Source organism: Amblyomma mixtum, chromosome 6, assembly GCF_055824585.1.
Source record: "Amblyomma mixtum isolate Tamu chromosome 6, ASM5582458v1, whole genome shotgun sequence".
NCBI lineage: Eukaryota > Metazoa > Arthropoda > Arachnida > Ixodida > Ixodidae > Amblyomma > Amblyomma mixtum.
Window position 1 is genome coordinate 95,947,766 of NC_143017.1, and position 27,041 is coordinate 95,974,806.

At 46.4% G+C, this 27,041-nt stretch overlaps 1 protein-coding gene across 1 annotated transcript; it reads left to right on the forward strand.

The window, feature by feature from the left end:
- Window positions 1–580: 580 nt before the first annotated feature.
- Window positions 581–25,692, forward strand: LOC149339766 (alpha-tocopherol transfer protein-like). The gene is made up of 5 exons (XM_089548432.1): window positions 581–812; window positions 17,333–17,572; window positions 19,750–19,943; window positions 23,203–23,313; window positions 25,425–25,692. Exons 1-5 carry the CDS (start codon window positions 656–658, stop codon window positions 25,656–25,658), a joined length of 936 nt encoding a protein of 311 aa, XP_089404558.1. The 5' UTR covers window positions 581–655; the 3' UTR covers window positions 25,659–25,692.
- Window positions 25,693–27,041: the final 1,349 nt, after the last annotated feature.

Here is a 27,041-nt window from a genome sequence, read left to right on the forward strand (position 1 = left end):
TTCATTCAAACTCGCACAAGAAACTTGCGCACATTCGTTTACGTTTCCTGCATAATCAGACATTTTAGCTCTCCTTCGTATAACAGTATCTATACAGCAAAGCAGGACGTGCTTGGTCAAATCTTGAGCTCAGTCTCAAAGAAGCTATTGCAGTGCTCGTGAGTAACGGCCATTTTGCGTGCCCAGCCTTGATATCACTCCACGTCACTTTTCTCTCAGTGTCTAGTCTTTGATGCCCTTGAGCTTATAAACACCCCGCATAATTATCACCACATTTTCTAGCTGTTTCAACTATGTGGAAAAGCCACTGCACTGCGTTAAGCGATATTTTTTGCACAAGCATGACAGTAGAGGTATGACAGTGACTCAGCGAAACATGTACGTGGAGCGTTGTGGCTCTGAGCTACATTAATGACCCTTAGTTAGAAGCAGCGGCACAACTCGCGTCAGTTTCAAGGCTACCTCTTTGCTTTTTATTCCCCTGTTTGCCGCCGCGCGTGCGTAATAACCGGTTTGCCAAGCGTGGAGAGCGCCGGTGTACGCACGAGTAAGGGCGTGCGTTCCGCTTCTTTTTCCTGAGGTTATTACTTAGACAACGCACATGCGTTCAGTTTGCTGGCTGGCCTGAGGCTGATTCGTTGTTCGTCCTCGCGCAATGTCGGGCGTCTATACCAAGAGATGCGTGGACGACGTGATCGACACGTCGGAAGGAGCACTCCCTTTGAAGCTGCAGCGGATAGCCGAGGAAGAACTCGGCGAGACACCAGCGAGGAGGCGAGAAGCCCTGCAAAAACTTGCAGAACTTTTGCAAGGTGAGCCCTCTTTGCAGCAACGCTGCCGTAAAAATAGCGACTAGGTAAGAGAAGCTGATCTGCCCAACCTGACCTATTGTACCCACGAAGATTGGGGCGAAGGATGCACGTGTTACACCGACCTATTATAGCTAAGCGGGCACGCGTTCTAAGTTTCAATGCCTAAGATATCTGCAAAATAGACGCTAATGTAATTTCCACACCGTGATTTCCGCAGTGAATTCCCATGCAGTAGTGTTTAGCATCTGAAACAGGCGCGAATATTCCTGTCAAAATGAGGGCCACCTTTCTTGCAAAGTATCTGTGGGTATTAATGTTAAAGAAGATAATAAGGTATTAAACCCAGTAAGCTTATCTCACGTCAAGTCAACGACGACAGAAAATGACGCCAGCGACTCAGCTTTTGCTTCGCAAAACTTCAGGCCCCGGAGAAGCATTTTTATTACGTATAACAAGCGTCCTTAATGGACATTGAGAACCAGTGACAACAAAAGTGCACTTTATTGACATAGAAAGTTCAACTAGCATGCACAAGGCCAAAAACAAATTATCACGAAATTTAAGCTCAACGAATTTCGAGTCATCCTGAGATCCCACCTATGCAAGTATTTGACGCCTAAGGATGCGCTGCAGACAAGGAAAATGCCACGTACTTGAGTCCTGTTAATGAATGCGTGGTGTTTCATAGCTTGCGTAAGAGGTACGCAGCATTTCTTTAAGACTCTCAATGTCGGCCGCTGTGAGAAAAAGGCTACATAGCAACACTGGTATGAAACGTAAGCAAGATACGGTGGCGCCGCTGTCGCCGGCTGCAACGATTAGGAGCAAAATTGGCGGGGATAATTAGGCTTAGCGACTTAGCAGCACATCGAAAGCAGAAGATTTCAAAACAGTTTTCTGATTTCACAGTGCACCTGTGATGATTTCCTTTCGTGAAGGACAATCAAGTTTATCCTAGAACCGATTCGGAAAGTATGAAGCATTTCGAAGGCGATGCATTTTTAAAACATCGCGTGGGGTGATTGCCAAGTGGGACTACTGAACGGGAGCGTGAGCCACTCGAACGCATGTAAAGTAAAACTTTCATAAATATTTTTATTTGTCACAGAGTACCCATGGAAGCGGCTGTTCGTTAAATGTTGACGAGTGCTTTGAAAAACAATCTGAGAAAGTACGGTAATATAGAAGGTTTCTTTTTAAAACGCAACGATAAACTTGCGAATGAAGCAGGCCATACCCCCAAAAGGTGTTCTATCCGCTGGGTGTTTCCTCAAATCACGCAAGCTTCCCGTGTTGTTGGGCATTGCATTCGACGTGGTTCCGCTTGCGCTACATTTGCTAATGCAGTTGTTCAAACCGGACCGCCTAGTACGGCCCGCTGGTGTGGGTTTAAGGAGCGGGGAGGTGGGGATGGTACACGGCGTAGCCGCAGGAACCTCGAGGAGCCACGAAGGAGGCATCCGTGTAGGCTACACCCTGGGTATCAAAGAGAGGGAAATGGTGCTGCGCGGCCGCGTGACGACGGCTGGTGTGCAGGACGGGGGACATGTTGGTCGGGAGAGGGAGGATACGAAGATTGGGAGCCGGGGTCTACTTTGTAACACTATTCTTCAAAACACCCGGCAATTCTTAACGAACGGCCGCCTGCATGGGTGCTCAGTAAAACGAGAAATATAATTCGCAAGTTCTGCTTACATATGTTTCTATAAGGTTCATTGATCCGGCTTTAACGATACGCTAAAATCGGAATGCGCTTAAAGCCCCGTGACACAGCTTGGAAGCAGACCACTTGGGCTGTATATTTTTGACAAAGACTGCACATGCTGCGCATTTTACCATCTCGACGAGTGCATCTTGCAAGCCAAAACAGCCGATGCCGTGGCAATTTCCAGGCGCAACTATGCATTCCGAAATTACAATCATCGAAGTCTACGTATGCAGCAGTGCATAGCAAAGCGCTACCCACAAGACGTTGATGGGCGGCCCAAGAGATTGCATCGGTTATAGGCGCGTTCTCAAATATGCGCTGGCAAAGTAGACGAAAGGTGAAACGAAAGACCTACACACGGAAACGCACGTGCACAAACATAGTGATTATGACTTCTGAATGGATTAATCAGTCGATGAAACAAAACCAGTGATGCTGCGCTCCACAACGCAGCTTGCTATCGACGCTTGCTTGCGGGGTTCACCAGGGGCGTATGTACCGTGCCTTCTTCCAGGCGTGCTAAACGTCATGAACGTGCGGCCTTTTACAGAAGGGTGAACTATCTCTAAGAAAGGGGAAGAAGCCCCAGGAAACGAAAAATCATATCAAGAATGCCGGCCATCCACGTAGCTCGGAATATTGATTGTAAAACATTTTATTCGCCGGAAAGAGCTTGGTAAGAGGTCGCGTTAAGTGGTCGAGAGTACGCAGCCCTCGCCGGCTTTGTCAGCCCACTCCACCGCCAAAACTTGCTTTCTGGGGTCAGAGGTAGCCAGCACGGTCTCCCACCACTCGAGAGAAGGAGCAGTAACTAGATCACCCGGAGGTGGCTCTTTTTTTGCAGTCCCACAGGATGGGATCATAGGTGGCTCGTTGGCCACAGTGTTTACAGTTTGGGTTGTAAAGGTCTGGATATGAGCGGCGGCAACAGCATACTTTCAAAAGCGACCGCCACGTGGCTTTCAGTGGCCTGCCTATAGGCGGCGCACAGGGCGTATGTAAAGATTTCGTCTTGACACTGTTATCACGCTGACCTCTTCCCTCAGAACGAGTAGAACTTACTGTGCGATATATTCTAGAGGAAAGAGTAAGGAAATGTAGCCAGCAACTTGCCTCGCGCAACCTGGAACACTCCACACAGCGGCAAAAGCGGAATTATGCCTTGAATACTTTCGACAAAAGGATAAATTCTCGGATCATGCACAGAAATTGTTTTACAAAGGCGTGCAGTGCATTATTCAACTGAGCTTAAGTGGCGCAAAAAATGTTAGAATATTGTTTTATTTATGCAGTAAATATATGTAAAGTTTTTCGCATCTCTGAACTGCATTTTACACCATCTGCAACGCCACTATTTAATTTCTCCGTTTTCTTCACCCCTTTCCATCTTTCTGTCGTCGCTCGCTAGTTTCGGCCTAACGTAACTAGAAATAGCCCGACATGCCACCGACTAGCACGGCGCCTGATGTTGCGCAAACTTATTAATGCGAAACCTCATTTTACGAGTGAGTAGCAGTGTGTGTTACCGCGCAGAACTTTTTTTGTCTTTTGACTTCATGCACTGTATATATGTAGGATATGCCGTACTATATTGCACGCCACAGTGCTAGGCGCTCGGTGAATAAAGGCACACTGTCACATAGGCGCACGCTATTCAAACTACTCATTGAAAAAAAAAAAGAACAGTGTTATAACAGAGCTTCCTGCGCTTGCGACGGTGGAGGAAAGCACCACTCGCTTAGGCTCCCGCTGACGTCACTAAAAGGAACTGAGAATAAAACAACGAAAATAGTGCAAGGCACTAGTTCAATGCGTCATATGACTCATAAATCTGAACTAAGTGCAGTCAAAGACCTTATTGGTACGGGCCGCATTGCAATGAGTGCTCACATCAGCGGAGGTGTACCGAAAGTTGGCAGCAGCTCATCAGCCATACTGGTTGAAAACATTCTTCACAAGGGAGGAAATTGTAGAGCGACGGAGGATCGCAGTGAGTGACTTCAGCATTGTTCATTGTGAAGAATGTAGAACAATTCTGTACAGTTCCAGAGCGCATGCTCAGCTTTCCTTGGAGATCATAAACAATCTCTTCGAACTTCGAAAAATTGAATTTCTGATAAAAGAACAGCAGCTTTATAAGCATATAATGTCAATCAAGTTATTCTTATGGGTGTTTACAAGGGTACACAACCTACGGGGTCAGCGACCAGCGATTGTACAATTTACTAGTGTGCGAGTTCAGAAACTGGCCTCCCGCCAGACCAATTACTTGAGAATAAATAAAAAACAAGATCCCAGTCGTTCGCTCTTGCGCGACGAAGAGCAGTCGCTCTCCAGGTCTTCTTACGAGTAGAGCTCGACGACCGACGGAGATTTGCCAAGATCAGGAACCGGCCTTACACTTTCGTTTCCGTGCTTTATCCTTCAAAGATCTGAATTGTTTGAACGGGATTAAGATGACGACATCTCGTCTTATCCGTTGGCTATCGCTGAAAAATTTGTGAAACTAGAGTAAACACGTATTTAGCAGATTTGTAATCTTACCGCTCGAGGTAAGTTGTGAGGCTGAAAGATGGGTGGCGATTAATACGACATTGATCATCATCGCAATCGCCACACTTGACATTGAGAAAGCGAGGATAGTTTACAGTGCGTATGTATGAATGAATGAACGTTTATTTCGTTTTTTGGCCTTACAGAAAGCGTGGGTGACGAAATAAAAGCGGTTCGCAATAAACGCTTGACGGGCTTCGTCACCCGAAAAAGTCGACGATGAAAGCAGCGGCAGTTCTGCACAAATAACAATTCACATTTCAAATAAAACAGGTAGGGTGGGGGGGGGGGGGGGTATATATATTAAACAATGATAAGGGAAGAAAAAAATAACGGTCAACATATACATTTCAGTAATAATACGACCTAATCAATAAAAGTTTCACGAGTGAGCGTGATTGTGATTGTTGGCATGGTATCTTGTGTGCGCCGTTTGATTTTTCCTGTTCACCACAGAAATAGCGCGCGTTCCAAGAGTGTACTGTGAGGAGATTAGGTTTATTGTTTGCATACCTCTCGATTCCGTTTTCCTGCTTAAAACATAAAACAGTCAGCCCTCATCAAGAATCGGTACGCTCACTCGGCTATTATGCAATCTTCTGCTCGTGCTACATCATGAAGTTTGAATGCGACTGAACCGTTTTGATTGTATTTCATTCTCTTTCTTTTCTTGTTTTTGTCTTCTTGCCATATCGTTCGTAAATAAAAGCATGTTCAGCGAAATTCTGTTAAAGCAAACGAAAATCAAGAAAAGCAAGAAGATTGCACTTCTGTACAGTAATACCTTTTAATGCTGACAATCCGAGACGGCTTCAGTTAGATGTGCCCCTAACGGAATTGAACTTAAATGCTGAAGAACAAATATTAGCTCATAAAATCTGACAGGTCCTTTCCTATAGCAACAAAATCTTACGGCGCACTTTCCTCCTGCTTAAAACCAATAGGACCGCCTGCGTTCCCGGCCACAGACTGCGCCAGTGAGGCAATCTCGATGTGCTTACTTTAATAAATCTTTCTGCTAGTTGGCAAATCCAGCTCAGCACTCTTTTTCACTACTCAGCCGCCTTACGACAGCTAACTGTGCACGACCAACGTTACTAGAGCAAACTTGGTTCTAGTAACGTTGTGCACGACGGCACTTAGCGTCTGCTGAGGTTCTTCACACATATTACCCGGGGTGTTACGTTCCGCCGTGGTGGCTCAGTGGTTACGGCGCTCGGCTGCTGACCGGATAGACGCCTGTTCGATCCCGGCCGCGGCGGTTGAATTTCGATGGAGGTGAAATTCTAGAAACCCGTGTACTGCGCGATATCATTGAACGTTAATGAGCCCCAGGTGGTCAAAATTTCCGGAGCCCTTCGCTACGGCGTCCATCCACAGCCTTAATCGCTTTGGGACGTTAAACCACATAAACCACAAACCTATGGAGCCCCAGATTTTAAAGCGGTTGAGTGCATGCATGCGCACGTGTGTTCATTGTGTATGTTTGCTCGCATGCGTGCAAAATACCTTTGCGCTAAACAAAATGAGAGAAAAACTTGGGCTCAATGCTGCTGAAGCTCAAGCGATAGCTCCGGTGTTATGACAACGCTGGTTTAAATTATTTATTATTACCTTGCCCGGCCGGTAGGTTTGGCTGCGACCGACCGAGCGTTGCATCGAACACAATCAGCGTTCCGCTGAACGCATCAAAGTGCACCGGCGTTCTATGCAGAACCCACTTTCATGCCGTGCGCATGCGATGGCGGCAGACGCTTTCCCGCTCCACTCCGTCGAGGTGTGTGACGTCACGGGTGGAGTACGCAGCTAAAGCCACCAAGAAATTGCAGTTGCGGCTAAGCGCGGTCTAACGGAATCGTCCCGACGACGTAGACGGCTTCAGCCGGCTCACTCCCAGGGTTGCCAGATGGCTCCGACCTCAGGTAGCAAATTGGCCTCCGCAGTAGCCAAAACGTAGCCAAAAGCGAAATTTTTGCGTAGCCCAAAAGTAGCCAAAAATATTTGTTTTTGTGACGACATTTCTTAAAGGGGCCCAGAAACACAATATTAGTTAACTGTTTTGCCTGTTGATTGCATACAGTGAGTTATAATGGTGCAATTAGCGTCGGTAATACCGCGTACATTCCGTTTTTTAATATTTTAATGTCCTCTGAAAAACAACTTCATGGCTCTGGTGGTGTCGCCACACAGTGGCGGGTTTTTAGCAGCGGATATGACATCACCTGGCGCGAGCTTGATGACTGGAGAAACAGTAAATATACTGCAAAATGTGTGAATAAATAGACACGTTTTGTCACCTGTCTGCGTTTTATATTAGATCAACAAAAACAACTTGCTTGTCTTAGCTAAAAGCCCTGCAAAGCAAGTAAAATAAAAATACACCACCAGGGGCGCTCTGGCATGGAAACAACGCTGCCAGTCTCAGCAAGAACGAGTTACAGAGAGCAGGCAACCATGGAGTACAAACTTCCGCGACGTGCTCTGGCTGGCTGTTTTGATTGGTTGCGCCAGGTGCCGTCATTGGGAGAGCGAAATAGGAGTGGGAAGCCCCGCCAAAATCGAGTTGAGGGCAGCGTTTTGTTTGCTTGTATTTTGAAATTTCTTCACTGAATAACTCCCGTTCCTGTGCATCGATTCCTGTAATTCTTTTTAAGTCAGCATCTGTGTGACATAAAGAACCCACCTGAAGTATAGCCGGTATTCCCCCAGGCAGTGTTTCGCAGCCCCTTTAAGCATATTGAATTAATTTTCGGCAGAAATATTTACATATTAGATTTCTGATGTCTGAGGGGGTGCGCACGGCGTGTTCTTTCCGTTGTTACGTTTTGCACCCGTCATGCGCGCTAACCAGTGCGGCTAACCAGGTGCGCTAACCAGGTCCTAAAGATGGGGCCGCAGTTCCACTTTGCAGGCGCGGCAGTAGGCCATATCACCTGAGGCGGGTGGCGACAGCCAGTCTGCACGCGGGAAAGAACGGCGGCGCTATATAACGCAATCGCAACTCTAGTTTAGGAATATTTCACCTTTTAAATGTTCGCGCGCAGATTAGACACATCGACAGTGAAAATACCTTAATGTATACTTTCGCAGCCTCCCATCTCAATTTTATGCTTCAAGAGAAAGGTTCTCACTGAGAGCGTCACCTCAAAGCATCTAGCATGCAACTTCTTGAAGCTACAATCTACGATATGCATAAGCTCAGAATAAATGAAGGATATGTGCCATTAGATGATAACCTATGTCGATTTTATCTTCAGTCTAACAGCACGTTCACAATAATGAGAAAAACATATTACCCTTGAATTCCGGCTCCTTTTTCCATTTCTTTCTGTCGTTCTGGTTGTACACCCCCCGTCAAACGTATATAGCCCAAGTGGTTTTGTGAGGCCTGCAGCATAGCTCGTTATGCACCCTCAGCAACCATGATCTCTCGAAAGAGAAAAGGCATTGAGTCCTCAATCCTCCTAAAGTTTGGACTACTTGGTGCGCCAGGGAGCCACGCTGCTAAACAGCTTCCAAGCAAACCCCTTGGGCTGTATACTTTTGACGGGGGCTGTACTTCGCCCACTTGCCCATTCTGAAAGTTCTCGTAGCGACGGATCTAATGGCATGTCACGCCACTAACTTCCGCCGCCTTCGTTAGTTACAGTGGGTTCCGCGCCGCGCCGAAGGATGGCTCCATGGCTCTGCATGAGTGCATGCAGATTACGCAACGGACACGGCGCTCTCGCGTCGCTCGCGATGAATCTCGAGGGCTGCACGTGTGCCGCTTGAGGCTGCAGAAAAAGCGTAGGCTCTTGCAAGTGGCGCGCTTGCTGTGTCCACCACGAGAATAAGAAGAAACAGAAAAAGACCTTATTAATGCGTAAGCATTACTTGCCTCATGCGTATCTTGAGCAGAATGTGTCCACAGAACCAGAATAAACAATACAAGAAAAGGACATGCCTGGCGGTGGTTTTCCAACCAGCCACCTACCGCAGCCAAAGCGGACGCCCAAACCACTATAGGCCACGTCTACGTACGGTTAACGGTTAACATGTGAGGATCACGAAACCAGGCAACAGAAGCGAAACAGTAGCATTTAATGCTTACGCGTTCGCACCACGTAGGGAGACTTAAGTTCTCTTAGTGTTTTCCCTCCATTCTGGTACCATGGTCACCCGTGGTGCACCGTCAATGGGAGAACGCTCACATGTGCAGACGGCAACAGTCTATGTTCGGTGGCACGCGCGCGCGGGTTCCAGGGGGCAACTTTCACGTAGTGTCCACTGTTTATAAAAGAAATCGAAATGCCATGATCCTTGACCGCCTGAAACGCTTAAGTTTTCACGAACACAGCGTTTAGAAATTGTCATTTTGTAGCAGACGCGCTCAATTTCTTTAACCTGCTATAGGCACCCTGCGCATCTAACTCCAGCGCGACGCGCGCGCCACTGGCGGCGGCGCGCGCGTCCCTGTCAGGAAGGCTGGGGCAGCCCGACAGCTCCCGCTGTGCTGCGCGCTGTCCCGAATCAGTTTTGGGCATCCTTACCGAGCAAAAAATGGCACATAACAACAGCAGGACACACTGCTGTGTTGCAGGATGCAATAATGCATATATAAATTCGCCTGGGACAAGGTTTTGTGGATTTCCGACGCGACATTGGGAGACTGCCCGCCCTTCGCGACGGGCAACACGCACGCGCGGTTTCTGGTCAAGCAGTGGTCTAACCCGTGCAGAAGCTTACTTGACTCATGCATGGCTGTAAACAATATGTGGTCTTGAAAAGCCACGCATAACTCGCCCGCAGTCACACCTGTGGAAGCAGCCGAAATTTTGCGCAGTAAAGAATCGTTTACCTTACTTCCAGTTATGCGCGGAATCCTTGCTCGCTTCCACTGCGCCTTGTCGTCCAGCGTCTTTTTCGACAGTAAAGGCACGTTTTCAGAGGCAACGGCAACATGTTCCTGATAAATCTTTGCCTCCACATCTGAACGACTGGGTGATAATTTAGTACAATGCTAATGTCGAAAATTTAGGGTACTTGTACTGAATGTGTAGAAATTAAACAAAGCCTGCAATGAAATCCCGCTTTTTGAGCACACGCATTCTGAAAGAATCCTGCATGAAATAGCTGGGATACTCCTTTTTTGCACAATCCCAGTCAAAAAGTTTTATGTTTTCGCAGGAGTTTCAGTGCGCACAGGCGCTTCGCCGCAGCTTGCATCCTTTTCTGCTTGCAAAAGCTCGTTCATTGGACATCTCATATCATCAAAATACTAACGCACGTGTTGCAACGATAAGGACCTGGAAGTTGCTGGAAAAATTAGAAAATATGAGCGGCAGATTACGCCATGGGTACATCATTTCAAGGCGTATTTTGAACGGGGCATTTCACATCGAACACCGAAGTTGTGGCAGACGAGAATGTTAGGAAGTCAAGTTTGCGCCGCTCGCTCAAAAACTGGGCTTTTCTAATTACCTTCAATGTTATGCCGCCTGGCCGTCTTTGAAAGTTTAGGGTAAGTTTTTTTAAATGCAGGAACACTGCAGGCTTGCATTGCGGGTGGCTCGTTTTAGAGAGCGTTTCACACCGCTCCAAAAACACGGCAACGGCAGCAGCGCATTTACATTTGCCTGCGATGCCTGCCTTGCAACTACAGCTTGCGGTAACAAGCTGTCTACTGGAATATAGCTACATAAAAAAAAATGAGTGAGAGTTCAGCGGTAACAGGCACCAGATACAAATATTTCTTAGCGTCAATTTGATGCTTTTCGGTGGCGCAGGGATGCTTGTGTGCGCAACGCACCGGGCTGCTACTTCGCTCCCGTCGCACGACACCACCTCTTTCACGTTGTGTACATGGCCTGCTTCAAAAAGCTTCGTTCCTTTCCTGACGTTCGCTCCTCGAAAGAATTTTTCAGCCTCATGAATGAATAGGTCGAAATCCCGCCTCTACGAACAGCGGCAGCCGCTAGCAGACGCCATCCCTTCGAAGTCGCGGGGCGAGCCTTCCTGACAGGGACGAGGAACTGGCCGCGCGGGGGAGCTGAACGCAGCCTCGACGGTGGCGGTGCTTGGCGGGTGCAGGGTGCCTATAGACCTTTTTCAGTTTTAGCCTCGCTCCCAGCGCGCCGAACACCGCCATGTTGCTTTCCTCCTCTCTGGCTGGTTCGGAAAGGCGGTGTCCGTGCGTCCCGTGCGTTCTCTGCGGTTCTCCGTGTTTACTGTATGCGGTTTCTTAGCTGTAGTAGCCCGATTTGGGTGTATGTGCGATGAAAACTGCAACGAGGTCTTCGGGAAACCACTGAGCAGTCGTCTACTGTTCAAACAACTACAGGAAGCGAAGACGGCTTGAAGCGGAGCAATGTTAAGAACACAGAGCCACGGCGGCAGTGCGGTTGCGGGCTGTTTCAGCTACACATACCTTACATGCGAGCACCTACTGCTGATGTTGCTAAGATATGTGTCGTCTGCGACCCTTGCAAAATCAAAACATAAATAATAATTTGGGTAAATGATGCAGCAGCACTGCGGGTTACGTGAAGCATTTCTGTTATAACTGCCGACACTGGCGACTGATTAGTAACGACAGCGGCACTGTAAACACACATATTTGACAGCACCTGAGAGCCATGATGCATTGCACAAATGCCACAGCTGTTTGCTTGCAGTAAATATCCGATAAACCAGCAGGACTTAAAAAACTGAAGGCCTCAGCTTTGACGTGTCCACCATGCATCGTGACACCTCATGCTTCGACCAAATACTATGTTCAACTGACGCCATAATGCAAAGTGCCGATTGTTAAAAAAAAAATGTGCCTATTAGGGACGTGCAATCAGGAGGCACGCAGTGCCCACCCGACCACACGCACGCGCGGCCACACCCGAGACGGACCAAGCAGATACGCCCCTCAGGAACTGTCACAGCAGGTGCACCAGTTTCGAGTGTATAAATTACATCGCGTTCGAAGGCCAGATGCCTCTCTACTAAATCTTTTTCCGAGTTTAGCGAAATGTCAGATGACGCGAAGCTCCAAATCCAGTTTCCTCGGTTCCTGCGACACTTTGCTTCGACGCGCGGCGCCGCTGGATCCACTGGCGCTCCGAAGAGCCACATATTCGCATGTTGACGCTAAGAGTGAACCACCCTACATTTGCACGCTTCACCGGTTATTTTACCGTTCGTACCAAGTAATCAAGAAATTTATGCGAAGCCAAAAGCCGCAACAGGATTCTGTGCGCTTATGCGCTCCAGCGGTGCCTTCTCCATGTAGCACTACAGAAAGTACCGTTTTTTAGGACAGTGCAGAGGGAAAATGTAGTGAAAGACGAGGTCGAACGCAGTTTCAATCTGTTCGTGTCACCGGCGCAACGCAGAGCAGACCGCTTGAGCGCTTGACAGCAACACTGCTGTTAGCTCGGAACGGAGCGGTTTTTCTTTTATAATTATAACTACAACAAAGAAGCGCTCAGCAAGTTTCGTGTTCGCATTAATAAATGTCTCCATTATAGATACCAGAAAGCCGTTAAATGAATTGCGCACACTTGCGTAGAAGCGCACCTCCAATGTCGATTTTCGGCACAACTTGCAGGGAAACATTCGCTTCGCCGCTCGCCGAAGCACGGGCCATTTTGTTCACAGTTGCTCAGTGCATACAGTGCAACAGTTTGCAGGTCAAAATACTAAAAAAATCAACACTCGGATAAGGCTGAACAGCGCGGCGAGTATTCGCTGTCTGTACGCCAGCAGCGGCTGCCCAAGCCAACATGGCGGAGAAATCGGCCAGACGCAAGACGGCGCTGCTGTCGAAAGATGGCCGCGCGCACCTGAAAAAGGTCTATAGACCTTTGCATCGGGCAAGCGAGTCGTCGAAACGCCTTCTCTCTAGACTGTCGGAAACCGGTTCCGACGCAGCCTCCACCGTGCTTGTGCGTGGTGCTCACGGCAGCCCAGTGAACAGTATGGGAGCGCCCAGGGCGCCCTTATTGCAAAGGTCTATACACTGCATTTTGATTTCAGCATGCCTTTTATTTCTGTCACTGTATAATTGTAACAGAGCACATCATATAACTACTTTAACTTTTTTTTTCACGCATGAAAAAGATGTCGCCCAAAAGTAGCCACATAGCCAAAACGAAATTTCTGACGCCAACTCGGACAAAAAGTAGCCCAATTTGGCTATTAATAGCCCAATCTGGCAACCCTGCTCACTCCGACCATAGCCAGGACTACAATGCGAATGACGCTAGTGCTGCGCCGGCTTCTTTTTGCAGCAAACGGCGCGCATTTGCAGCTCGGCGAGTGACGTGGCATGTCACGTGGCTGTCTTACAACCTCCGCTCCTCCTCTTGAAGGTCAAATTACGGCTCGAGCGGTCTTTCCTTGACTAGGCCAGTAAAGCGTTCGCTTTAAATTTCGTTCAGCAAACTACTGTTCTGTTTTTAACATATTTTTAGGATCATCATCGAGGACCGAATGGTGGTTCGCTCTAAGACATTTTCTCCTAGCCGAGCATGGGCGTTTGTTAGGGCCCACGTGTAATGCCATGGAATCAGTCCAAGTTGACAGTTTTCGTACTAAGCAGAAAATGCTTGTACTATGTGTTAAAATCAATCTCGCCAAAGTCTCGCCAGTTAAAGACGTGCGAGGAGATATTCTGGGAATCATGTCACCTGTTTGCTATACCGTATACGGCATTTTATGTCAGTGGCTTTGCACTGCCGTTAATCCGGCTACCATCTCCCGCCTGCAGTCACCTTACTGCCTGGGAAGCAAAATAAAGTTTCTCTTCTTGCTGCCTTTAATATTAAAAGCGTTTTAGTGCTTCCTAGAAGATCTTCGCGTTACAGGTTCACTCATAACTTGCTTCGATTTATGTAGTTCCTTGTCTAATTTCCCTACAACAAATCTAGTTTCACCAGCTATGGACAAACTAGCGTCACGTATCCTCTGGGTCTCGCACGAGCGCAGGTCATTACCTGTTTACCACCGCAGTATCGATTACGCTGGTGGTAGCAACAACGACAGGATTAACTTCCCATGAGACTTATGCACGATTTATGAAACTTATCTACGTGCAATATTTCTTAAAAGAGAGTTGTGTCACTTCGCCTCCAACAAACTCTTTTCCTGGGACATTTTGTGGACACAGCCCGATGATTAGACAGGGTTTTCACTAACTGGTTCTTTTGTGGCGCTTTAAAGTTTCACTCTGTTTACTACTTCTCAAGAGCCGAAACACCAGCGGCCGCGGATACCGCAGCCGTGATCATTGCATTACGAGTCGCAAGGCCAAAGCGCTAATGCGACAACAGACTCGCAACACGCGTGTCGAAACTTCCTGAGAGGCCGAGCTCCAAAATCACCTGTACCCCAGGCTACAAGGAACTGGAGAGAAACGAAAGGGCACATGCTCTAGCTCGAGGCATCATCAACCGAGCGGGGCCACACACCGTGCCCGCTTTCAACCCTCTACCTTCCAGGTATAACGAATGCCTCGAGTTTCAGCGCCTTCAAAGGAGACACTTCCCCGCACCTAGTAGGAAATTAGACACCCCAGATGCCGTCACCTGGCGGCAGATAGAGACGAACACATTTCCAAACCTCCATAAACTACATCTCATGCACCCAAAATTGCACTCCGACACGTGTCCCTGGCGCCAGGTCCGCCCTACACTCTTCCACATTTCATGGGGATGTGGGGCCCAACCAAACACTCTGAAGACGGAAAACAAGTCTTTTGAGCGGTGGTAGGAGCTTCTGACCAGAGATAACCTGGAGGACCAACAGGCTCTCACACAACAGGTCCGCAGGGCAGCTCAAGCTAGTGGACCCCTAGAATGAGGACCCCACCCCTAAGCTCGCACAAGTCTCCTTCTCTTTAATACAGTTTTCATCCTCCTCCTTCTCTCTTGTTAACCAGTATGTATTGTGGCACTGTTATCGAAAAAGTTCATTAATATGTACAGTATCAAAATATATCGTCACTTACGAACATGGACCGCATCGGTGGACTAGTCGTTTGAGCCTCCGCCTCGCATGCAGAAGGTGGGGTGTTCAGTCCGCAGCACCACCGGGTACCTTCCGGTCATGCAATGGGTGCAAGCTTACGCCTGCCTGGTGTTCGGCTTCTTTAGGGTGAAATGCTTGGGAAATGAGTCTTTGGCCCCAATTGAGTATGAGAAAAACGTTGTTACTTGGCGCTATTTCACCATAGATTTCCTTGCGCCATAAACGTTCACCATCATCATCCCTTACGAACACGTGCCAATAGGCAAAACTGCATCTCAGCGTCACCTTACGGCGCGCAGCCAGCTGAGGTTTAGAGGCTGAGGTTGTTGCAAATACTGGTGCAGTTAGCCTTGCAGATTGGGCCGGTAATTGCTCCACCGTAGCCATATCACACATACCTGACATCTGACTCATCTGGCGTGGCTCTATACTTAATCACCTATATCAGTCAAGAGTAAACTCCTGCTGTCACCATCTGGAGGCCGAATCCGAGTCCTGGAGGAATTTTAAAACAAGGCGTGAAGCCTGTTTTCTAGGCGACTGTTTTTCTTGCGGGTAGACAATGTCCTGAAGGAGACTGTGAGTAACCGCTTTATTCTTATGGGAAGCGAACAACACATAGCCTTACGCGTTGTACACTTTACAGCACATAAAATAATGTGCAATATCACCGCACATACCCAGACAGCTATCAGAACTGACTCTTCAGTTTGTCGCATGCATGTGCGAATTTTCGGGACAGGACGGATTAAAATTTTGTACATGAACGAAGTGGTCTCTTTAAGAAGATGTAATGCGCCTCAGGTAACATTAGTTTTTTAGTGCTTTAGCTGCTATATGAGTTTTAATGCGTGTTTATTACTGATTAAGGTCGCGCCCGTGAAGAGAACAAGCATAGAAGTAGAAAACGCACAGCTGCCCTCGCGCCACAGCATGCGGACTCAAAGCACAATGAAAGATGGCAGGCGATCTGCTTCACTCATCACAGCTGCTAAGGATGTCGAAGCGTCCGTTAATTTACGGCGCGCAAAGGTATGAGTGCGCGTACCAAGGTGCCTGCGAAGAATGAAGCGAACACGGTGCACATTAACAGCCGGAGTCCCTAGCTTATAGTATTGGGCGACTACCATCATCTTGAATGAGCTACTCCTTTCATGTGGTTGCATTTCATAATGACACCTACTGTCAACGACAAGATGCAATTGATTTTTGTTGTCGTTCTTGGTAGGGTTACAGACATGTTTAAGCTAATATGGCTGGCTTTGATTGTTTTCAGTTTACTGAAATTAAAATCGTGTGCTGACCGAATTCAGATCTTCCCTAATGAAACAGAATTAAGCGATGTCTAAAAAACACCTTTGATTGACTAGATGTCAACAAAGACTGAACGACGCTCAAGCGTGCATAACTGCATTGACGCCGAGAGTGAAAAATATTTATTAAAGCCGCAGTATGCCTCGAGAAATGTGCTGAAATATGGAGAACCTCAATAAGAGATTACAATTTCAAATCAACGTATGAAAAGGAATATGCGGCTGAAGCGTGCGCTGTCAGGAGTATGCATGTGATTATTCCGCACTTTGATATACTCACAGGGCTGATGTCCTATGTCACTAGTGTCAACAATGCTCAGCAGCGTTAAAAGGATAAAGGCACTGTTTGGAAAAATTCTTGTTAGCGTGCACTCTTATTATACCCCGCTGCATTAAGACTGAAGGCGTTAGCTGAAGACGGAGACGGATGAAGACGGAAAATATAGATATCTTCACCAGAGGGCTCAAAAAGCGCACTACGATAAAGTAAACAATTTTTTTTTTCGATGCGGACCTCGGAAACTAGGTTATACCACCGTCCACTGTAAGCCATAAATCGCGCAGTACACAACAGCTTCAAGCTCATAATCAAGGTCTGCAGTTCAAATCGACTTGCGGGAAAATTATTTCATTTAAACGGTAAATTTTTTTAGCAATGAATAGATCATTTGCTGCCAAACAGGGAAGAGTCACGAAAAAGCACATGAATTTTACTGCGAGTGACATCTGGATCTAGAAGACTCCGGGTCCTAAGACTACAGTGACAAAGGACATGGAAAGTTCTTCCCAAGGTCTCATTCTTTCCGTAACAATGTTTTGCTGGGGCTTACTGGTGCATATCTTTGAAAGGTGGAAAACAGAGCACGGTGAAAGCCATCCGCATTTCCTTGCACGGTTTGCTGACTTTTAAATAGGCCGCTCTTTCTGAGATATTCATTTTTTTACAGATGAAGAGGACCTGGTCGCTAGGAGAGACAGTCAGTTCCTTCTTCGCTTCCTGCGGGCCCGCAAGTACAACCTGGAGGCAGCGCTTCGCAATGTGTGCAACTATTATCGCATACGAATTACGAGCGGCCCCGTATTCGACAACTTCCTTCCTTCCAAGGTATCTGAAGCCACGCGCAAGCTTGTGATGGCTATGCCAGGAAAAGACAGACACGGACGCCGCATCTTTCTTTTCAAACCCGGTAGGTGGCGTTTCCATCACTGGTTAAATGGGACATGCACTGGTAAGAAAACTGGTTAAATGGGTCAAGAACAATGGGCAAGAACACTGGCTAATTCGGCCATGCCACAATTTTACCGCCCTAATTAAGCTAGCCCAGCTACTAGGCAGTGATTTGATAAATATCTCAGCTGTATATTTCATCCCCGCATCAAAGTACCGAAGGAAGCAGAATCACGCTGGAGCTTTGGCGTGCTCTTTCTTTCAGGTTTCTAAACCTTGAACCACTTAAGCGTAACGCGTATGCTTGTTGAAATTTCAGAACAGCTGCTCGAAGAATATCTCAGGATTCTTTTTTTTTCTTCATTCTACAAATCTTGATACCGAAACTGTACGACATTGTGTACTAATTTTGTGTTTCTTGGCGTGCTTTTCGGATTCCTCGAGTAGGTAATTTAACGGGTCCTTCAATCCACATCGTTCATTTACACCATTAAATTTAGAACTGATCATATTGTAATTGGTTCAGCAGATCGTTTCATCCCACCACAAATTACTCTTAATTCCATTCAGGCATTTTTTGGGGGCAATACGTCTGCATGAGTTGTTGCGGCCATGCAAGGAAGGGGGAGATGGAAACTGAGACACACAGTGTTCTTAATTGCTTTATTAATGCTTGTGCGGCTTCACACCGCTAGAAAGATTGCTAGCCGCTGCAGTAAAGATTTAATGGCACTTCTCAAGTGCGTGCTGCAGGTGGGCGTTATTTCTGGTCCAAGATCTTTTTTCCGCCAAAAACATAAGCACAAGTGCGCCAGAAGTTGAAGAAACTTGGTAATAGAGAAAGCCGTGCAAAACCTTTTTACGATGAATTTTGGTTGAAAGGGGAAGCCTCGTAAATGTTGTGTTGTGTTGGGTTTAACGGCGCATAAGCCTCGTAAAGGAGTGAAGTACTTTTGAAATACCCCGGAAAGCGAACATGTTAATAGACCGCCTTGCTTAGTGAAGCACTACACTTGTTGCTAGAATGAGAAGTCCGCTGTGCGAATGTGGCCCATGTAGAGTTAAATCTCCTTGGGGCGGGGTGACAAAAAAAATCTTTAATGTTCCTCCCGTGGACATTGATTGTTAGATGTACTCATTAAGTGTTGAAAGAAAGCAGAGGGTGGCACTCACGTTTTTCTTTCTTTGCTTAGGACGTGGAGATGGCCAAAAATAAAATAGTTACAATAAAATGTCCTAACAATGCTGCTTCACATTTATAATAGCCAAATCAGATATTTGGGCACCAATTTCTGCAAGAATGCTCCCGTAATTTTGATTTTTTTTTAACATTGTTTTAGCTCATTTTAAACGTATATGTAGCATATCGCAAACTGTCTCTCGAAACTTAAACTGAGAGGCGCGTGTAAGCTCTTCCAATTTTTCAATTTTTGTTGAAATCGAACTGGTGAACTTAAAAAAAAAGATTTTCAGCGAATACAGTGTAAGATTCTAAAATAGCCACCGGACAATGTTAGCCGCGCACTAACGGCATCCCAGCCAATCTCATGTTCATAACTTGTAGTATATAGCTGCCTCCCGAGGTCTAGAAAAAGTAAAAAAAAAACACAGCTGACGTTAAATAGTGTGGGGCCAGTGGAGAAAGACCACTTTGAGCATATTTGTGCGTCCTATTGTAATCACGAGAGTTGAAGGACAGGTGCGAAGAAGGCGAAGGGTAAATATTGACTCCCAGTAACTCCATTTTTACCAACAATGGCCTTCGGAAACTTCCAGTAGCGAGGGCTTCGGCCATTTAGTAAGTCATGACCAAAACGTAAAAGCTATGCTAAAAAGACGGGAAAAGGAAATTTTTCAAGTACTGTGCCAAAATACTTATGGCTATATTATTGATTTAACCATTCCTTACCTGGTTTCTTCTTTTTCCTGCGGTTTGTCTGTGCGAGGAAAGAATTCGCAATACAGCGTAGAATCAATCTCAGCGCGTCGGACAAACAAGTGTTAGGTCACGTGCATTTTCAATGCCATCGTTCCGCTTAACACTTATGACTGGTTTTCAGTTGTTGCACTCTCAATCTCTACCATCTGACATCGGGAAAGCAAAACGCAACGCGGGGAGCTATTCTTGCACGTGGTGAGTGTGAGTGACACTGCGATTGCTATCTTTCTCCGTTCTTTTTGTTGACCCCTTTGCAGGGTCATGGATGCCGGATCAATCTCCGTATGCGGATGTACAACGAGCTACTGTGCTATGCCTTGAGCACTTAGCAAAAGACCCAGCCACGCAAACCCTGGGGATAGTCATGATGTTTGACTACGCTGGCTTCACGGCAGACAAAATTCTCTCCATGAATGTGGGCCTCATGAGGCGTGGCTTCGAGTACCTGCAGGTACGTGCCATATCATTCTGGCTGAAATATAAAAAGAAACGTAATGTTCTGTCGCGTGAGAGATCGAAACAGCAAAAATAGCAGTTGCAAAGGCGGAGAATTTCGCTGGGAGTTAAATGTGAAACCGAAGCAACTACTCCGGATAACAAAACTGCGTCCTCAAAAAAAAAAAACATTATGACATTTGTTTATAAATGCCACAGGCCCTTTATTTAAGCATACAAAGTTATTTAGCCGCCACATTGACTCAGTAGTTACGGTGCTTGGCTCCTGACACGAGAGACGCGGGTTCCATCCCGGCCACGGTGGTCGCATTTCAGTGGAGGCGAAACGCTAAAGGCCCGTGTGCTGTTCGGCATCAGCGCACGTGGTCCCTGTGTCGAAACCAAAGAAGCCGAAATTCCCGGAGTCCTCAACTGCGGCGTGCCTCATAGCGTCAGCCTCTTCAGGACGGTAAATCGCCATAAAACAATGAGCCAAAGTTATTTCTTTGTTCGTGCTCTGAAAGACGACAGAAGAACTAGTATTTTCGACTGAGACGCCACGTGTAGCTATAAGTAAGGCGCATTTATACTCTCATTAGCGAAAAAGTCCGGGAAAGCAAATTCGCGATTTGGTCCCCTGACGTCATAACGGCGCGCTGAGCGAATCAGCGAGAGGTTGCCAGATGCGGCGGAACTCTGCCTGATCGGTAGCGCCGGCAGATCTGCCGGCTAACAGTCGTGTGCCGTTCTTGGTGCGCGCGCGCGAGTACAGATGGCGCGCAACCCGAGCAATAGAGAGGTCGCCTGCCTCTGCGGAGATCTGACGTTGCTTCAACAGAACAAAAGGACGACAAAACAACAAGAAGGGGGAATGGCTGGGCAGAAGAGGCGGTAATGCTATCGCATTCCCAACATGTAATGTAAATAAGTGTACCGCTAAGGTTTGCAACGAAGACCTCGAGGAAATAGTGGCGATGTGATGAATTATTCTGCCTCTACAGCGTAGCAAAGACATGAAGTAGAGTATAAAGTTCCAGCTTTGCGACAATTTTCTTTTGTTCTTCTCTAGAAGGGGAGCTTTGTGTCACACACAGATCCTTTATCTTTACTAACGAACTGAACCTTTTTCAACCTTTTCGCCTCCGCAAAAATATTTTCAGGACCCTGTACTTGAAAATCGGTACCGCAGAGTATCTCTCTGGCGTGTAATTCTTAAGTTTACACAGGTACTTGTATTTGTAGGTTTTGAAAAATGAATAAAAAAAGAAAAACAAAAGGCTGGCTATGCGCCATATAAGAGTTGTCTGTGTCACCTGTGGAGCTGGGAGTGGACAGGTGCTTATTACTTTTGTCAGTGGACAGAGATAATGGCCAAACTAGCTGGAAAAAGAAAAGCAATTATTTGACGAGTGATTTCGAGCGTCTGCTTCATTTTGCAAGGCAAACTTAACATCGTGAATTCCGACGAGTTTCTCCTTGCATGGATGAACTCGTAATGTATTAACGCGAAAGCGTTGGTCTTGTTCAGCGGAGAAACCGCCGTTGCTGGCGTTGACGTGTCGAGAAAATTCGATTTGGTCCAGATGGTCGTCACGTCACAACCACATGACCTTGCGTGGGTAATTCAAGCAGCCCAATACTATCCCACAATACAACAGTAATGGTTTTTGGTTTATGGGGGCTTAGCGTCCCAAAGCGACTCAGGCTATGAGGAATGCCGTCGTCGTGAAGGGCTCCAGAAATTTCTACCACCTGGGGTTCTTTAGCGTGCACTGACATCGCGCAGTGCACGGGCCTATAGAATTTCGCCTCCCCCGAAATCCTACCGCCGCGGCCGGGATCGAATCCGCGTCTTTCGGATCAGTAGCCGAGTGCCATAACCACTGAGCCACCGCGACGGCGTAATAATAACGATGTGACTGCACAATTCCTTCATGCTCCGGAGGGTGGTGTCTTCATCCCACTACCAGAGGTTTGACGTTGAGAAAAGCAGTTGCGATTAAAAGAAAAATGGTCGAGCCGAGACTCCAACCGCTGCCCTTTGGATCTTGAGCCGGGCGCCCTACCTCTCGACCAGTGAGGAATATTTTTTTCTTCATTGCATGGTAGTGCACTCTGACAGGTTCAAACCCGACTTAACCAGGTCGCATCCTTTCGCCCGTCATACCCAGTCACACCGGCAGCCTGCTTTCACTTTGCCCTCATGCAAAAATTCCCGGAGGCAGCCACTCGGGAGTTCGATCCTGCGCAGCATATAGCCCCCCCCCCCCCCCCCGTAATCACACTTCTGTTTGAGTAGAGACTTCGTTGAACATGGCGGCTCTGAGTGGCGATCTGTCATGCCGCTCTTCCGCAGGCTAAACAGTCCCATGAGCACTAAAAGTTCGTATAGAATAGGCAAAAATCTTAGAGGATAGAGGGTAATCTCAATGTCCTCTTCGACAGTCTATTGAAGAATGCCACCCTCTCCCGTCGCAAAAATAACGGCGTCACGAAAAAAACAAACGCAAAGCAGTGATAAATAGTTTCGTGCTTCTGAGACAAGCGACAGTTTATATACCATGGCAGAAAAGTCCATTTTTCACAAAGCCACGTTTTGACAGGTAAGGTTGACGTGGGAATTTTAATAAAGGAAGTCTTTGCGGCCGAATGAACACACGTCCATTGCACCCGCTTTACTAAACAGTTTACTAGAAAGGATAGATATAAGGCTGCCAGTAGGTGGGTGCAGGAAATAACGTCTCACTCAGAAAGTTTGTCATATGTCTTCTAAATAACTGTATAAGTATTCTAGCGAAAACCGTATAGTGAGGAATGTTCGTTCGACTTTGTTAAAAGGACGCCTTAAATGTCTTCAGGTAAATGAACTAAAAAAAAATAGAAAAGTAAAACTAAAGAAAAAAAGTAGTGTCCGTGTTTGCCAAGAGATATCCAAAGAGGACCCGAGGCTGCTAAAGGGATCGATTAGCACTGTCGTGTCATGCCCTGAAGGCGGAACTCAAGTTTCCCGCTAATTTTTTTGTTTTACTTCAGCACTGCTCACCCGACAGCAAAACTGAGTTTTGCTAAAAATTACTTATAATTTAATTCGGAGTTATTGACATCAATTACTTACCTCTCTGTAAAAAGAAGAGCGTCTACTTCTCGGTAGCTTCAGTTACAAAGTTCGATCGAAGCACCTAGATCAGGTTCTTGCTCTTTCTGCTCGTGCCAGGCTGGATTAGCGGGAACAACAGAGGTCTTAGGTTTTAATCCACATTTGTTATTCTTTACAGGAGTGTATACCAATCCGGCTTAAGGCTATGTATGCTATCAGACATGGCGCAGCATTCGACGTGTTCTACGGTTTGATTAAACCCTTCATGAAGGCAAAGATCATCCAAAGGGTAAGAAAAATTATTTTAGATGCCTGCAATGAAGCGTCACATTGTAATGAAAGCCAGTCAATGTAATGCTGGTGGCAGTAGTACGGATTATAGAGGCTGCTGTTGATTTTCAGCCTGTAAGAAGGCGGAAAAAGCTGTGCATGCAGATAATATAAATAATGCACAAAATTGGCTACTGGCTTTAGTCGTCGACGAAGGCGTCTTACAATTCCTTTTTGTTCGGAAAAATCACAGCAAGTGTTATTCTTTTTAACACGTTAGCGTAGTTTCACGCTCTATATATAGAGTGAACTTGTTAAAACTCCAGAAAAATGACATTCGCAAGTGTTTTGCATAATGAACGAGACGAAAATAATAAAAATATCGGCTGGCACCTTCTACCGGCGATCATGAGCTTTTACGAGTCTGAATAATGCTGCGCAGTGACCAAACTTGCGCACTCTGTCAGACAGTGAAAACTATATACTTTACCATGTTCAGCGAGAATTCAATAGTTTGTAGAAGATTTTCAATCAAATTCAATAAAACTTGTTGCTGGACTAGTTGGTGACGCATACTTGAATAAAAAGGCAGCGCAAAAAAAAAAAGAATGGCCACAGGAGGAAAACACCACAAACACGAACGCTTCGTGTTTGCGATGTCTACCTTCTGGGGTCGTCTTTTTTTTGCACTGCCTTTTTATACCGGTATTTTTAATTAAAACCCTGATTAGATCAGTGCGCATTACTTGCGTGTGGGTCCAACTACAAAGGACGAAATGTAGCCTATCTGTTGAATCCTTGTTGCCATACAAATGTGCAGAGCTCCGCACGCCAACCTGGAATGCTTCCGCACATCTTGCATCAGCTCTAAAAATAGAAGAAAAAAATCAGCCCCATGGTTACAGCAGTATAAGTCGAGTCTTTCGAAACATGATTTCGACTAACTGTTCCTGTTAGGCTGGCGAGAGAGACAGAGAGAGGGACAGAGAAAGAAGGTGGAGGCCAGTTGTCTATCCTAGACTGGGAAAAAGTGTTCAGCGCTCTGGTGCTAATTCAGCATTCAGTGGGCTCAACGAATTTAAGCAGCAAATTTTAGACATGAAATAAACAATATCGCCATGCCGCCAGCCTTTGTTCGTATACAAGTTGAGCTTACATGTGCAAAACTTTTGATTGTTCAGATATTACAAGGTTCTGTCATTGAATTGAAGGCCATGTTCCATTCTTCCGATTCGTAGCAAACCTTTTCGTCTAAACTTTTTTGATCGCTCGCATGAAGTAAAGACTGCCACAGAAAACCAATAGGAAACTTTTTTTAGCACAGCAAAAAAGGAAACAGCGACCAATGCGATGCTGCTGAGGGAAGATCTGTGGAGTTATTGATTGTTGTAGTGAAATCTTGCGATATCTGAAAAACTGCGTTCATAAACTCTTTCCCGACAAAAAATTGAGCCGACGTTCAGGCAGCGATCGAATATCCAGCGTTAATGCACCTAACATAGGTCACCGGTTCGAATCCCTGCCACAAGCTAGACTGTAAATTAACTAGACAGTTTATGCTGCACGAAACGTGGAATTGTATTCCACCACCCCGAGCACCCTGTGACAGGCTGTTGAGCCGCAGTGTTCAAATGAAGATTAGTAAAGACGCGGAATTGTGGGTACATAGGTCGCCGGTTCGAATCTCTGCCCAGAGCTAGGATCTAACTTAACTATTAAGTTTATGCTGCAGGAAACACTGAATCGTATGACATCATCTGAAACATCCTGCGGCATACGGCTGCCCCGCAAACTTTACACCATCGTTGGGACGATGGGGCCCGACTTTGACACCTGCTAGACAGGGATATATATACCAGATCAACATAGTTGAAATGCGAGTTCTGGTGCTCGGGCAGCATGCTGCCGCCTGTAATTATTTTATTCCATTGTGCAATCACATCGGTTATCATGATAACCACTTGGAGGCCGCCATCTTGGATTCTATACGTGGAATCAGCATACGTGGAATCAGCATGCTCCAAACGCGATCGGGAGAGCTAACGCTCAAAAAAAGCTTCTCTCCAAAACCGCTGGTTATCAGAGACCTCCCCTGCCCTGTCTGTGACTTCTTCCCTTGCTATAAAACAGATCCGGCTCTTCGGAGAACGGTTCGAGGAGCTGCATAAAGAGATACCACCACACGTTCTTCCTGCTGAGTACGGCGGTAGCGGGCCCCCACTGGACTTCGACGGTTTCTGGAACGACTTGGAGATGTGCGAGGAAGCGGAATACCGGGAGGACAATGCGTACGGGTACGTCAGGACGAGCAGCGGGGACTTCGCCACGACGGAGGAGATGGAAAACGAAGCCACGTTTCTGTAAATAGTAGCAAAAATAAACATGTGCAAAATCGAGAGTACCAGGGCGTTGTTAATTTCTTTCACGAATGGTGTACTTCCCCGAAAATTTATTGCCAGCAGAGGGAGCAAAATTTTAAACATAGTTTTCGCAGTGAGTGTTAGCGATGACACTTTTCTTAATAAATCAGTTTTTGGTAGGATAGCTTATTCTAGGATCGCCTCGGCACTGTAGGTTTAAACGAGCAAGTAAACAGTAATATACCTGATGTTTCACCAAAGACCTGACACCGTTTTAAAAAATAGGTTTTTGTGAGTACGAAACTCTGTTTTCCGCATAATATTGTCAGCGATGTAGCATGTCAGAATACAGCTAAGACGTGCTAACTAACAGGTTGGTTATCTAAATCGAATTGTTAACTTTTTAATTCTAACTGTTAGGCTCACCAATTATGAAGAAGCGTCTAGCCCACCGTAAGTAATAGCAATAACAGTTATTACAATTTCTAATATGCGGTTACCCTTGGCGCTGTGGCGCAACAAATTTTGGCTATTTCGACGAGTTACGTGCACTGGAGAGGTTGTGCGCTCGAAAGAGAGAGTACGACCTCGGAAGGTAGGTGGCCACCTCGGTGTTCGCCTGGAGTCAGCTCTTTATGCAGCTCTGCCGTGTTTCGCAAGGCACTCCGTACTGTCGGCGAAGGATAGAGAGAATAAATTAACAGGGATACCTAATTCTATAGTGTGTTGGCAATAAGATAGCATTAGCGCCTGTTTGCTCCTTCATCTAAAATTACGTCATGTAGTTCTCGTGACGTCACTTTCCTATAGCCAGTGTAAGAATTTAGTGACCTTTCCTCCAGCCAGTGTAAGAATTTTTATAGACAAGTACTATTAGCTACAGGATTGTAAACGTAACTGAATCAATTAAGTACTTCCATCACTCACAAGTGCAAGAAAGTTGTGCGGTATTCTGAAATTGGCTACTCTGGTAATGTGATGAAAGCAAATCTTGCATGAAACAAAATATGGAGCCTGCGGAATGTTAACACTTTTAATAAATGAATTAAATAACATTTATACAATGCAGCTCAAAAATATTACGTGAATGCCAAGAAACTTCGCTTGTCCTTATGTACACATTCAATTCTTTAACGTGCACTGACATCGCACAGTACACGGGCCTCTAGAATTTCTCCTCCAAAGAAATTGAACCGCCGCGGCGGGTTCGATCCCGGCCGCGACGGTTGAATTCCTTTGGAGGAGAAATTCTAGAGGCCCGTGTACTGTGCGATGTCAGTGCACGTTAAAGAACCCCAGGTGGTCGAAATTTCCGGAGCCCTTCACTACGGCATCCCTCGTAGCCTTAGTCGCTTTGGGACGTTAAACCCCATAAACCAAACCAAAC